The sequence below is a fragment of the Polistes canadensis genome, unplaced genomic scaffold, assembly GCF_001313835.1.
Source record: "Polistes canadensis isolate GaletaPanama2010 unplaced genomic scaffold, ASM131383v1 scaffold_36, whole genome shotgun sequence".
NCBI classification, from domain to species: domain Eukaryota; kingdom Metazoa; phylum Arthropoda; class Insecta; order Hymenoptera; family Vespidae; genus Polistes; species Polistes canadensis.
This window is the reverse complement of record NW_014569583.1, coordinates 577,884-592,569: the sequence shown is the minus strand read 5'-3', so window position 1 is coordinate 592,569 and position 14,686 is coordinate 577,884. Positions and strand designations below refer to the sequence as shown.

The following is a 14,686-nucleotide window of genomic DNA, read 5'->3' as shown; positions in this document are numbered from 1 at the left end:
ATGTCGCACTGAAACGAACTGGTTGATAGTAATTGGTTTGACTGTACTTGGATTGAGGAATTAGTTAGGTATGGAATAAAACTCGTATACGTACATATTTCTATGTAGAAACACGATTTTCTATCTATATAACTATATATTTAACGGACATAGATACTTACACAAAAATAAAAATACCTGTACTCACATACACGTATACACATATGTACACGTATGTTACATAATATGACCAACTCATGTGCTCTAAACCAGCAAATACGTGGCAATAAACGTGACGTACGACTGACAATCGAACGAAAAGACAATTATACGTTTATGTATACGTGCACGACGCACGTAAACGTTCGAATTCCACATCGTTTATAAATTTATTTCTCACTTTTATAAAGCTCAGCTTCTTTTCTTCGTTGAACTTTGTTAACAACATCGTAAATCGTTAATGTTGACACGTAAGAAAATTAAACGAGTTTATCCGTGGATGTTAGAAGTAGTCAGTTTAAAAGAAAAAACAAAACTTCTGTAAAATTGAGTATTAATTATCTCGAAATATAAATTTTTCAATATTATTTATAAAATATCTCGCGTAGTGTCTGTGTCGGTGGTTGAAAAACGTGTTAAATGTTGAAGAATTTAAAATATCAATTATATCGTTGCGAGATAAAAGTATTAATTACAGAAAAAAAAGCAAAGAAATAAATGTAATCTTCGTAATTAACTGCAGAATATAATTTTGCTAACAAATAAACAAATTTCTAATAATTGATTCATCTTGAACAGAAGAACATAGCCACACATATATATATATATATATATATATATCATATTTATTGAATATCTTTTTAGAAAAAAAATATATAATAACGTTCACAGATGTGATGGTAATAAAAACAAAAAACAAAAAGAATAAAGGTTGGAACATTACTGTAGGAATTTCTGTAAGCATTTCGAACGTCCCATGATATATATCCTCGTACTTAATCGTACTCCATCGACGTCGACGAGCACGTGCTTTGATCTCGTCTAGATACGGGCAATTAAACCGCGGCCATTGGCCGGTTATAGCCAGGACCGGAGCCGGAGCCCCGACGACAACACAGGACGAGTTCAGTTCTCTCTCTCTCTCTCTCTCTCTCTCTCTCTCTCTCTCTCTCTCTCTCTTCCTATACTGTCGCCCCATCTATGACAACGCACGTTGAAATTGACGTAGTAGTATTGTGCGAGCGGTGAATTGGCCCGACATAATTGCCATAATTGCTCGTTATGTTGAATCCCTCAGCGAACGTCGCGACATGCCTACACGTTCCGCGTAGTATATATGTGCGTGTTTCGTTAACCTTTTTTTTTCTTTTTCTTTTTTATCCGATGGAGAGAGAATACTGAAATAAATTATTATATTGCTTATATTGTTTGCTAATTGAAAAAAGAAAAAAAAGAAAAGAAAAAAATATGCGCATTATCTTTGCTCCTCCCCCTTTATTTTTTTATTGTTTCTTTAATCCTATATCTACAATTCTTATATCAAAAATACCCGAAAACACAAAAGATAAATTCTTTTTTTTTTTCTTGCCAACATTTTCCAAGAACTCTAATAATCATCATCCCTTCCGCGACTACTAAGTTAACAAAGAATGGACAAAGGAATAGGGACAAATAAAAGAAAGAAGAGAATGAGAGAGAGAGAGAGAGAGAGAGAGAGAGAGAGAGAACGAGTTAACAAAAAAGGGGGAACGAAATTGCCATGTAAAAGCGAACGTACCGGGTCCGTTCTACGATAACGCGCGTGACTTCGACTACGCACGGGGATCTGCCTTTTGCGGCTAAATTCAATTTTAATAAAGCCCGCTCTTGGAAAGTGGATAGGGTAAAGTAAAAAGAAGTTGGAAAGGGCTGGACAGAAAAAGAAGTATGAGTGAAAGTCGATGTAGAAGTTAAAAAAAAAAAAAAAGGAAAGAAAGAAAAAACAAAGAAAAAAGAAAAAGTAAGAGACTTCTGGTGAAGAGAAGAAAAAGGGATCCTTTACGAGGGAACAATGGCATCGAATCTTTTTGAAAGGCGTTCGTCCTATCGTATAAACCGTGTCGGCTCTTTTCGAGCCGTGCAAGCGCAGAAGCCGAAGAGTTGCGGTATTTTAGCCACGAGATAATTATATTGAGGCGACGGAATGGAATTCCGTCAGAAAAACTTGTCCTCGAACCTATCGAATAAGGTCTTAAGCGAGCTTCGACGTATAACTGACAACACTTCGTCGTCTTGTTCTTTTCCCTTTTGATTACTTCGATATTTCTCTTTCTTTAACCCTTTCATTCTTAACGCCGGATATATTCGGCATCCGCACGATAATACTTTCAATCGAATTGTCCTAACGAAAGAATTATAAAACAATGTCTGATCGTATGAGAATATTTTTTTCTTATACTACTTAAGAATGTCTGACCATATATCAGGAAATTATTTTCTTATACTACTTATACATAAAATTTCTGACCACATGTGAGGATATAAAAATTCTTCTTCTTTTTTCATTTGGATTCTATGATCATTGTTTACAAATATTTTTCTCACATTATTTTTGTTCCTGGACGTTTCTCGTATTTATTTTCGTTGATCGATCGGACGGAAGAGAAATTTTGTTTAAATCATTCATCACGACTTTTTTGCGTGAATATTTTAATATTGTAAGAGATCCGCGTCCATTTCAATATTGCTTTATTGCGTTTTAATATTTTATTCCATTTTTTTTCAATTAAAATTGGTTCTCAATTTTTCATATGTGTGTGTGTAAAGAGAGAGAGAGAGAATTTTCAATTTCCGGTTTAAAATTTGTACATAATTCTCGTCGATGGAACTAAATTGCGGTATATAACGATGTAATTGGCAGAGATACTCACCATTGTGTTACCCTCGTTTGTTACAGGATCGACATATGAAGGATGTGAGCAAGGATCCAGAGGTGGATTCGAGCCAAGATTATCGTCTCCTATTGGGTTACGAGAACAAGACGCACACTGTGCTACGTTTCAGCAGAAGATACGACACATGCGACTCTAGGGATCTCAAGATCACGGTAAGCGAAATGATTTATGAGCTATGCTGAACCTGACAAACACCCTTGGCCGGTGATAGAATGCGTTCAAGACTTATCGCTCCAACAAATTTCTGATTGATTTTACGTTATTATTATTTCGACGTAAATCCATATACACATTGATATATTATAACATTCGTTTAATATTTTAATTAATTATCGCATCGAACACATAAATTCAAATGTTTAATCGACAAATTTGTTATTTGCGACAACGACTGTCAAAGCATCATTCCAAATTTCATTAAAGTTCTTTTGAAATAAACTATAAGGGATTTTACAATCTAGCGCGGCGCGTTAATTAATATTCGATCCAATTAGAATGGGATTAAATGTTGTAACAATCTCTATTAACATAGTCGAAAAGTATCTAAAGTCGAAAAGTCGCAGCGTTATCACAACTTTTCTTACCTCGGGATTTCGCTTTTGATAACGCGGAGTAGGATGACCTACTTCTTTATTTCACCGGTAATTAACTCAGAAATAGATTGCACGATAGAGCCACCCATTCGCTGGTGGTGTTCCGTTCAGGCTTAACTCGAAGAAAAGAGATTACGAGCGTGTTACGATTTGTTTAAGCCCGTACATCCTAGAATTTATTGCGAGCAAGGATAGGACACGAGAATACTCAAGGCTGCTGCTGGCTGTGCTGCTTCTGATAATACTCGGATCGATTCACGTCCCGATTCGTTTAGTTTCGCGCTTACTTCTTTTACTTTCTTCTTTTTGTTATTTCTTCTTTTTTTACCGATTGGCCAATCTCTTTTTTTCATCTATGCAAAAGTATACTGAAAGTTTTTAGATAAGAATAAAAAAAGAAATAATAGGAATTTGAAACGTTAATCTTCCACGAAATGTAAAACGATCATTAAAGCTACGGTAAAAAAAGGTATTAAATATTAAACAAGATTGTAATTAGCAAGGTAATATCCAATGTCACCATACCGAAAGTCTCTTCTTCGTAACAATGTTCAAGCCTAAGGGGTAATCTTCCAATTTCGTAGTTTCTCCTTGATGTTAATCATCGTTCGTACCAACTTAATGATCGCTAATACAAGCTTATTACTTCAGAGCAGTAAGCCGAAGAACGTGACTCGAGTATGCGTTGTTAACATTTTCCGCGCCTATGCGCCAGGAAACCACGGGGTTTACGTTCCTTGCGTAATAGTTTCTCTTCCAAATATATTTACTCTACATAGTATATATATATATATATATATATATATATAAAATGTCTCGTTAAATTTTCACTAGAACGTTATTTTTTCTTTTTAACCCCCTTTTTTTCTTTTTTTTCTTAATATACATCGTCAGAATCGAGATCGTTTTTATGTTACGAAACGGAAATATCTAACATGATCGAATCGAATCAGCTGCTGTATACGCAAGAACGCCTCGTATGCGATACGCCTTACATAAATACTCGATATATGTATGCTAAGGCTCAAATATTGGTAGCTGATCACGAAGTTGAAGTGGTACTTCCACAGATTCCGAAACCTATGCTGCTGACGTTTCAGATATTCCCGTTTTCCTTCTCGCAGATTCTATTCTTATAGGGAATGGAAAAAAATCCTACTACTAGTCTTTTCTTTCTTAACAATCATGCTTCTATGCTTTGTTGAAAAGTACAAGATTGAACAAACCAAAAAAAAATGTATATATATATAAATGAAAGAAAAAGAAATACCTAATCGCGAACTATATAAAACGTGACGTCGATCATGATATAGAATTTGTAACAAAGAAACTGCATGTCCTGCAAGTACCATGATCTCTTTCTTTATCTCTTCCTTCTATCTATCTATCTTTTTCTTTCCTTTGGTCCATCTTACAACGCAGTGGGGGGGAAAGGGGTGGTGGTAGGGGAAATGTCCATCTAACTGTTAAGTCATCAAAATACTTTCCAGCAAAACTAGAATCAGTCCGAAAATATTATTCTATTGAAAGAGGGACGAAAGACCGAGTCAGTCATGTTATTTTCATTCTTTTCTTTTTTGCTTTGAAATTTTCTTCTTTACTGATCCCTCTTTCTTCTCTCCATCATATATATCTATATATATATATATATAAGTGGTTCTCAGTCTTGTTGATGTATCGGTTTGCTACGTGTACATCATATTTTCACGTGTCGTATCTTCGTGTTTTTCGTAGAAATATCTGAGATTGTTTAGGTTCATGGAAAGATTGAGATACATATTATTAATCTTTTTTCTCTTTTGTTTTTATATGAAAATCAAAAAAACAAATATTTAATATCTATCTTTGAACGAACAATCGATTACATTTTCAATCTAAATGTATACTCTCGTCGAATAAATTTCTCATTTGAAATAAATCATAGATTTTAGAAAAGTATGCTTGGTAATAAATGCTTTCTTTCTCTTTGTAATATAGTAGGAAAAAATGAACGTTTTTTTTTTATTAATTTTTTAATAAAATTAATAAACAGTATAAACAACATGAGTCATTTTAATTGAACACACAATAGACGATATAATCTCATATATTTTAATATTAATAACAATGATATTTTTCTTTCACACCTTGGATACAATGTGTCGAGAAAGTTTGTCAAACGTTCTTGTCGGAAAATTCGTCAACCCATCGGGGATATATCTGTTGGCAGAGACGGTACGTGAGCGTTGGGAATCGACGACACTTATACTATCATACGTTTCTCGAATCCATTGTTATTCGTAACGTCGGTCGGTAGTGGATTAATTGAATGAACATCAAATTAAGGAACGTTCTGTCGTAATCGGCTTACGTTAGTGTTGAGAGGGCTAGGTTGTGTGTGGTATGGTGTGAGAATAATAGTAGATGGGGGGGGGAGGGTGCGGGAGGTTGCAACGTTTCGATCGAGTATTAATATTACTCTGCTTCCTCCTCCGACTTGTCTCTTTGTTTTAGTATGCAGACAGTTTCATCAGTGAGACGTGAAATTAAGCTCAGCTATGCCATAGGATGACACGAGTACTATATCGTCTTGCGAAACATTCCTATTTCTCTGACTATTTCGTCTATCTGCGTCTTTCTCTTTCTATTCCTTTCTAAATAGTATACATATACATAATATATCTTCGTTATTAACGATAATTAAAATCTTCCCTTTTCTCTCTTTTCTTATTAGTTTCCTCTATTTTTATGGTGTTAATATTAATACATTGGAACACGTCAAAGTTGAGTAGACACAAAAGCAAGCAAGCAATCATTTTTAAGATTTCGTCAAGGAAATATATTTCCCTTGATACTTTTCGTATAATAGAAAATTCGTATGTATTCTTTTTTTTTTTTTTTTATTTCGGAATCAAAATCGATAACAATTGTGGAATATTGTAGATTTAATATTATCCCAGCTGGGAGATTATATTCGTTTGACGTATGGAATATTAAATGAGAATTGGAAAGCGAGAAAAATGAAAAGGAGGAAAAAAGTTGTACGTAAAAAAAAAAAAGAAAAAAGAAAAGGAGGAGAAAACGCAGGTGGATAGTGTCGGTAGTAGCGGTACAATCATCACGTGCTCGATTTCTCACAGAATGAAAAAGAAAGTTGTGGAATACTTGGAAATTACGATAAAAATACTTCGGTTGGTGTGAATGAAAATAATATCTATAGTACGTTTTAAATATTCTAAGAATGTCTATCGATCCTATATATATACCTTACGATTAATTAATAATATAATTAAACGTAAATATATCAAAATATATATATAACGGAGTATGTTGAGAAAAAAAAAGAAAAACGGCAAACGAAACCTCTGAGAAAGATATTTGAATGTAGAGGTAAAGAAACGAAACGATGCTAGGGATTTTGACGAAAGCCAGAAAAGTTTGAACCTAAGCGAGGGGGTGGGGGTGGAAAGGGATGGTAGGAGTAGGACAGGTCGTGTTTAAAGGATTCCCTTGCGAGATAGAAAAAGGTACTACCTAGCGTTTCGCAAATTCCTGAATTCGAACGAAGAATATCTCGATAGATATATAACAAGACTACTCTCAACTTTTCTTACTTTTTCTCTAGTATTTTTTTTTTTTTTTTTCTTCCACTCGTGTACAACAACCTACCAAAGAATGTCCATTTCGATAGATGCCCAAGAATAGCCGTTTATTATCAAGAGGAGGAGCCTGTTCGTAGTCCTTCTTTCGCGTTGAATCCTCTTGAGTGCAGTGTCGATCGAACAGGTGAAGAAGAGGAGAGTGGGTTGGGCGGGGAGGGGAGGGGGAGGGAAGTTCGGTGAGAGGTTCGTAAGCTTACGTGCACATCGAAGAGGACGATGTTTCTGGGAAAAGGGATGGCTTCGATGAAAGTGGAACTGAAAGCGGCTCTCTCTGTGTGAAAGGAGCAAAAGAGAGAGAGATAGAGAGATAGAGAGAGTGAGTTGAGGGTAGGATGCAATATATATATATATGTATGCATGTTGGAGGAAAACTCAGCTAGGTAGATCGGTCCTACCTTGCGAACGGAATTGGCTAGCTGACCCGCTTCCGCGTTTCTATTCTGGCTTCTATTCTGGCTTCTATTCGCGGCCGTATCTAGTTTACCACTTTGGACAGTCGGAAGGTCTCTCTCTCTCTCTCTCTCTCTCTCTCTCTCTCTCTCATTCTTTCTCTTTCTCTTTATTCCGGATAGCGGAACCGATCACTATTCCAAATAGACGCTTGGATGTAAAAGGAAAATCGAATTTGACCGATGCTGGTTCCGAAAGAGAGAGAGAGAGAGAGAGAGAGAGAGAGAGAAAGAAAAGTATATATCGTGTATGTGAGAAAAAAACGAAAAAAAAGGAAAGAGAGAGAGAGAGAGAGAGAGAGAAAGGGCGATGGCCAGCAGGTGCAACGTTCGATCGTGAACGCTCAGACACGTATATGACTTTAGAGAAAAAGAGAGAAAGAGAAAAAGGAAGAGGAAGAGGAGGAGAAAGAGGTGAGGTAGGGTAAAAGGGTGAACTTGGAGGAAACTATCGAACGCGACGGGAAATCGAATCAAGGAAAAAGAAGATTTTCGTGCGAGACCTCTGCTTGGGGGATGACGAACGTTTGAAGAGAATTATACCGCTGATTGAATTTCCAATCGTTTCGGATCTATTCGATTAGTTAATGGATCAGGATGGAAAGGTTGGAGAATCGGGAAAATTCGGTGATTGATTTGGTTCTCACTGTTGACGAATGGAAAAGGAAAGTTTACAGACCTAATGATTTCCCAACACAACACTTATTCAATTAGATTTGAATGATTATAATATTTATTCTTGAATAAGACAAAGAGTGAAAGAGAGAAAAAGTAATTAATGTTAGTTAAATTAAACGATTTATCGGGATTATTATTGTTAAATCACATTGTGGTCATGAAATCGGATAATCTTTCAATTAAATAAAGATATTGTGTTCCACCTCAAGAGAATAAATCTTTAAATAATAAAAAACTTAATTATAGATAATGTATACTTTACTGAGATAAATAAAAAGAGAAAAAAAAAAGAGGAAAAAAGAAGGGAAAAAACAAAAAGAAAAAGAAAAGAAAGAAATCAAGTGAAAAAAGAGAAAAAACACAAGTAAGGATGGAGTTGGTACGCGTATACCCACCCCCTCCTCCCATCTCCCACCCACCCTTCCCCGGAGACGTCGTTTCGTCATTCGCGATCACTCCCGGAGGCGAAAAAGACGTCGAAGAAGGATTTGATCTCGGATCGTAGGCGCCAGTTGCGCGTCCATTTATTGAATTTCTATCTCCCACGTGGACTCGTTAAAGAACGAAGAAAGAACAAGAAGAAATAGAGTAAAAGAGATAAGAGAGAGAGAGAGAGAGAGAGAGAGAGAGAGAGACCGACTATCCTTTTTACTTCGACGACGTCACTTTTGAAAGAAAAATATTCTTCTTTTCCCTCCGTCCACACACAATCTTTATTCTTTTTTTCTTTTTTTACGAAACATATAATATAACCATCTGCCTCTTACTTAGTGTATCCAAATTCCGTCCTCTCTCTCCCCCCTCGCCCCACGGCGGAATATCCAAAGAGTAACTTATTACCCAACTAATTAAAGCTACCTTTTAATTTAATAACCTTCGCGTCGGTCCTTCCCCCTCCCCCGTTATATTTAATTTCAAGGGGAAACTTTTGCGAAACGATTCCACGAGTTTCCTTCTCTCGAAATTATAATAAACTTATTAACTTGTCATTTAACAATGCGTCTACGGAGAGACAGTATATGAAGAAGTTATAACAAAAGTTTATCGCGTATTAGATATATATATAAGTTATACTTACACTATTACTACTATTACTAGGTACAGATACATAAATTGTAAATATATGTATAGATAATATATTATTCAGAATAATGTATTTGTTTAGTAACATTTTTACTCGAACAACGGTAGTACACAATTACTTAACGTCGATGTTTTTCTATTTGGTAGATATTTTTTCTTCTTCTTCTTCTTTTTCTTCTTCTTTTTACTTGCGAAGCAATCCATATACTTTCTTACATCTATCGCTCTCACTTCTTTAATATGTTTGTTATAGAAAAAGAAAGAAAGAAAGAAAGAGAGAAGAAGATGGATCGAAATCGATTGCTTAGCTACTAGTGGATACTCTACGAACGCGTACAACTCGTTCGATAACTAATGACAGTTCACGAAACTTTTACGGCCTTCTTCTAAGTTTTCCAATCGACCAAAAACTCACAGACTGGCATTTACCTAAGAGAATTTACTCTGCGATATAACGTTATCTCTCTTTTCGTTTTTCCCTTTGGTCTGTCTTTCTTCTCTCTCTCTCTCTCTCTTATACCCTTTAACCCTTACCCTCTGTCCTTCCATTGAAATCTTTCCTTTCAATGGAGGGAACACTTCGGCTTTCCAATCATCATCGATGTCTCGATTCTCGTTCTCTCCTTGTTTCTTATCTGATGGCTCGTTCGAAACTCACCGTGAACGAAATTGACAGAAGAAGAAGAAAGAAGAAATATAAGTTGAAAGTTTTTAAGAAGAAACGACCGGAAGAGAAGTAATCAAAAAACAATCGTGGATAATTGTTTTCTTTTTTTTTTTTTTTTTTTATACTTGCGAAAAGCTCCGGCTATAAAAATTTAATTAAAATCCTTTAACTTAACATCCCCTTTAAAATGTATATATTTAATATTACTCAACAGCGACTCTGGTACAACTGCGTTTCATTTGATTCGTAATTATACACGAAGCTGGGCATTAAATCCATGCGTCGGATTACGTTTAATTCCTTGTTGGAAACCTAATGCCGAAGACCTGAAGAAGGTACGGATTAGTTAAAGATTAAGCTCCGTTAGATAGATACTTGAGATTCAGTAGTCGTTTCTCGTTTAATAATCGACTTCTATTGTGGATTGTTTTTTAAATATCAATGTTTCATTCAGTTATTGTTTCTTTCTTCATACGATTTTTGGATATTTCAATGAAAGTTCGTAGTTTTTTTATTTTTTCGTCTCTTAATTAAAAAAAATTTCGAAAGATCTTTCACACGATATTCGCGTATCCACTCCGAATTCGATTCAGCGGCATTTCGGAAATCCTTAATAATGTCTGTAAAATTTAGCTACGGGCAAATCGCAAATGTATATGCTAGGAAAGCGAGCCAGGGAGCTTAACTGCTTACACCGAAGCTTAAATTAAGGGTGGCGTTCGCTCGCAAGCTTGGAACAGCGTTAACCAATTTTATCGTGACCGTTGGACATGTAAATTAGCTGCATACAAAATAAGCTAATGTAAAGCGGAAGCTATCGTATTTATAGGCTCCACTATGGCTGAACTGGACAGAACGTTCGACGTGAGGATGAGGAGGAGGAGGGGGGGGAGAAGGTAGTAGAGCTTTAAAGGGTAGCGGAGAACGATCATGCAATTTTAAGCTGAATTCTGACCAAACCGCCTCTTGTTTCCTCCTCGTTTCTCCTCGTTCGCCTCTCGTTTTTACTCATTTTCATCGTTATAAAACAAAACCGGTACGCCAGCCAAAAACATCGGCACGAATTTTTGTAGCCCAATATATTCCTAAATAATCATCTTCTCTTAACGAATTTTACGTAAGCTAAATTTCATAGCGTTATTGATTATATAGGTATATATATCGTTTTGCCGTATTCCATCGAACCAATCGTATTCTATTAATATTATTTTAACGAATCGAATTCGTATCGTCCATGGGGGAAATATTAAATATTATTACGCGTCGTATCGACTGAATATTTTGATTAAAGAAATTCATCGTAAATCTATACAACAAATTAACGGACACATTTTCTTCTCTCTCTCTCTCTCTCTCTCTCTCTCTCTCTCTGTTAGCGATGGAATTCTAACGATTAAATATATACCACTAGGGCGAAACAATCTGCATACTAATTAGTCGTCGTTTATAAATGCAAAGTGCAATGGCCAAGGGTAGAGGTAAAAAAAAAAAAAAAAGAAGAAGAAGAAAATAATACGAACAGAGAGAAATCTACAAACGTCACGCGATTGAACGAGGACATTAATCTTTTAGGTAAGGTGACGAGGGTTGTGTTATGTTATCTCGTTACTTTAATCGCGATTAGAAAGAATTAAAAATTTCATTGAACAAATATCGTTATTACCTAATTGTGTCAACGTTGTGTTTTAATTTAAAAGGCCAATAAACTCCCTCGTAAATTCTCGAATAAATTATCGAGTTAAATTTCGTTATTTTATATTTTCTTTTTTATTTTGTTTTATTCAAATAAAAACATGATAATATTGTAGACGAGATGATCAATCTTAGTACGATTACTAACCGAGTATAAAAGTTATTTCGAGAATGTTACAAAAAGGAATAGTACGAGATTATGCGAGTAATTTATTAAAACCAGATGTTCGTCTCGCTCGTATCGGCTCCGAGAGTACAGAAAATGGCGTGTTCCTTTTTTATGTTTTATTTTTTCGCTGGAAAGGAAAAAAAAATATATATATAAAATCCAACAAAGTATGTCCGCAACGGGAGGAAGCGTAGCGAAAACGAGAAGGAACGCTTTTAGGAACGACCAAAGACCACCCAAGCTTTCGCTTAACATCCACCACTCTCTATGGCAATTCATCCTCCCTTGCACTCTATCACTTTTACTCTCTCTCTCTCTATCTCTCGCTTGTACTCTATTTAATCCATTTAAACAAGCAGATTAATTAGATTATAATATTCATGGTTAACTTTATTAATGTCTCTAGTCTGGAAGAACGTAGGAAACCCTTTTTATGCAAATTTTATTTTTCTTTTCTGGTCGGAGCAATTATATATATAATGATATATATATATATCATAATAATTTAGTAGCTTTTAATGGTACGATCTTTGAAAGGGAATTATTTTCCCTTTTTCTTTGATCCGAAAACATTTTGGAATTTAATCGAGCGTGATATAACTTTTAATTTTTCTTTTTTTAAACGATAGAATCGTTCCAAAAGAAACTTCGTTAAAACTAAAATTGATTAACAACGTAATATTAAAGAGTGATAAGTAACGAACCGAGGAATTTGCTTTTGGAATAAAGTAAGGGAGGCTTTCTAAGGCATTAATAACTTTCGGATAGAAATCGATTGAGTGCTAAGCGAAGCGTTTAAACTGCTCGATCATGTCTTAAACGCCAGATAGGAAATACCCTCTGGCAGCGATAATGCAACTATTATGTCTGCGGTTATCCTTTAAATCGAAGCTGGCGCAGTTTAATAGCTGTGAGAAACTGCCGAGTTGATTTTGTATTCCGTAGAAGATCCACGCAAACCCTGCGTTTATCGACGTCGAATAGAAACGTTCAGCGTAACGTAACACATCAAACATATTGGAATTTTCATTATTAGATTGTTGCAATTAATAATGCTACGAAATAATCTAGGTCAATTATTATTGTGTCGATAACGAATAATTTTCTCAAAAATTCTATCCTTTTTACTATCTATCGTCGTCGTTTCGAATAATATACGAATTATTATTATTATTATTATTATTATAATATTCTCTCGATAAATTTGGTTTAATTTATATTATGAACGATAGAATTCGATACAAGTCGAGAATCGAGTAGTTTGAAACTGAGTGAATTTTGACACACAATGGCCTGGACCATTTCTCTCAGTACTTTTCCATTAAAGTTATCATAACCAACACATGCGCGCGGTAAAAGTGGGTAGAAAGCGGCCAACGGTGAGTATAAAAAATAATAAAAAAAAAAGGATAGAAAGAAAGAAAGGAAAAAAAATCGGCTTAAAGCTTCTACTACTAGAAGAGGAAAGGTAGAACCATTCCGAGACTTTTATACTTTTTAATGAAACCGCGTTCGTTATCATCGGTGAGAGCAATGACTACTGTGTTTGAGTTTTACCGAGTATACTCTCTTGGGGATTTAATCGTAATAGAACCTACCGCAGGAAATATCTAACCTTTTTTTTCTTTTTTTTCATTTTCTCACTCCAAGCAAAAAATCTCGAATTCGAAAAAATAAATATGTTTAATCTCCTTCTACGTAGATTTCTATATACAATTATTTATTGTAATATATTTCGATAATTTTTAATAAAGACAAACAATTTTATTTTCAAGCCATAAATGATTCCGCAACTCGCAGTAGCTATTATTCGAGTAAATTTGGTTAAATAAAATGAAAACAAGAGTTAAAGCTTATATTTATTCTACATATCTACGTACATATACATATATATATCTATATATCTAACTATTCACATTTACGAGAACGAGGTTAACAAGGTGTGTGTGGTGGTGGAGAGGTGGGTGCTTTCACACACGTATGCGTTTATGTGCAAAGATGGAAGACATACGCGTAGTAGAGAGAAAGCTTCTCTCCTCTTTGGCAAACCACCCTTCCGCCCGCCACCCTTCGAACAGGCGGAAGTTAAACGAAGAGGTAATCCCAAGCAAATATCTCGGAATCAGCGATAGTTCGACTAACTTACGGCCGAACAACTCTTTCTCGTTTCCGCACTCTCGGGTTATCGCGCATAATATATCGTTCTCTTACTGGAGAATTTCCTTTCTCTCTCTTTCTCTCTTATTTTATCTTTTTCCATCTTTCTATCTGCTTTTCGTTCTCTAAAACGCGTTTCCTGCCGTGGGAATTTACACGTAGGCGCCTTGAAAAGCGTGTAACCGTTCGACGAACTCTTTTTACCTTCTTTAATCTCGTTTAAGCCGGCTTTAAGGTTCTAAAAAGTGTAACACACGGAACAGGTAAACGAATTCACGCTTTTAATTTGTAAACATTTTTTCTTCTTCCTCATTTTATTAGGACTTTGTCCTGTTATAATAGCTTTTTTTTATATTGCTATTTCTAGGAACGATTTATTGTTTTGTAATTGTAATTACAAAACATTTTGCAATCGTAAATAGAATCATTTAAAAGATACATTGATTATTTATCGTATATTTTTATCTTATGATCATTCGTATTTATTTCTATTTTGATTGGAATATTAGGACGTACAATTTGTTATATATATAATTTGGCAGATTTTTGTTAAAAATTTACTCATACGAATATAAACATTCTACATGCATATCGCGTAAATTGCTTAGCACGTTTAAAATCATAGTTAATAGATAAAACAATATA

At 35.0% G+C, this 14,686-nt stretch overlaps 1 protein-coding gene across 8 annotated transcripts in view; it reads left to right on the top strand.

Annotated features, from left to right (window-relative positions):
* LOC106784487 (MOXD1 homolog 2) overlaps positions 1 to 14,686 on the top strand; it is a 177,790-nt gene that overhangs the window by 135,728 nt on the left and 27,376 nt on the right. For all 8 annotated transcript variants that reach the window (XM_014744083.1, XM_014744086.1, XM_014744087.1 and 5 more), the window contains one exon: positions 2,915 to 3,064. In XM_014744083.1, coding sequence (XP_014599569.1) covers positions 2,915 to 3,064 — 150 coding nt within the window. The remainder of the gene's footprint in view (positions 1 to 2,914; positions 3,065 to 14,686) is intronic.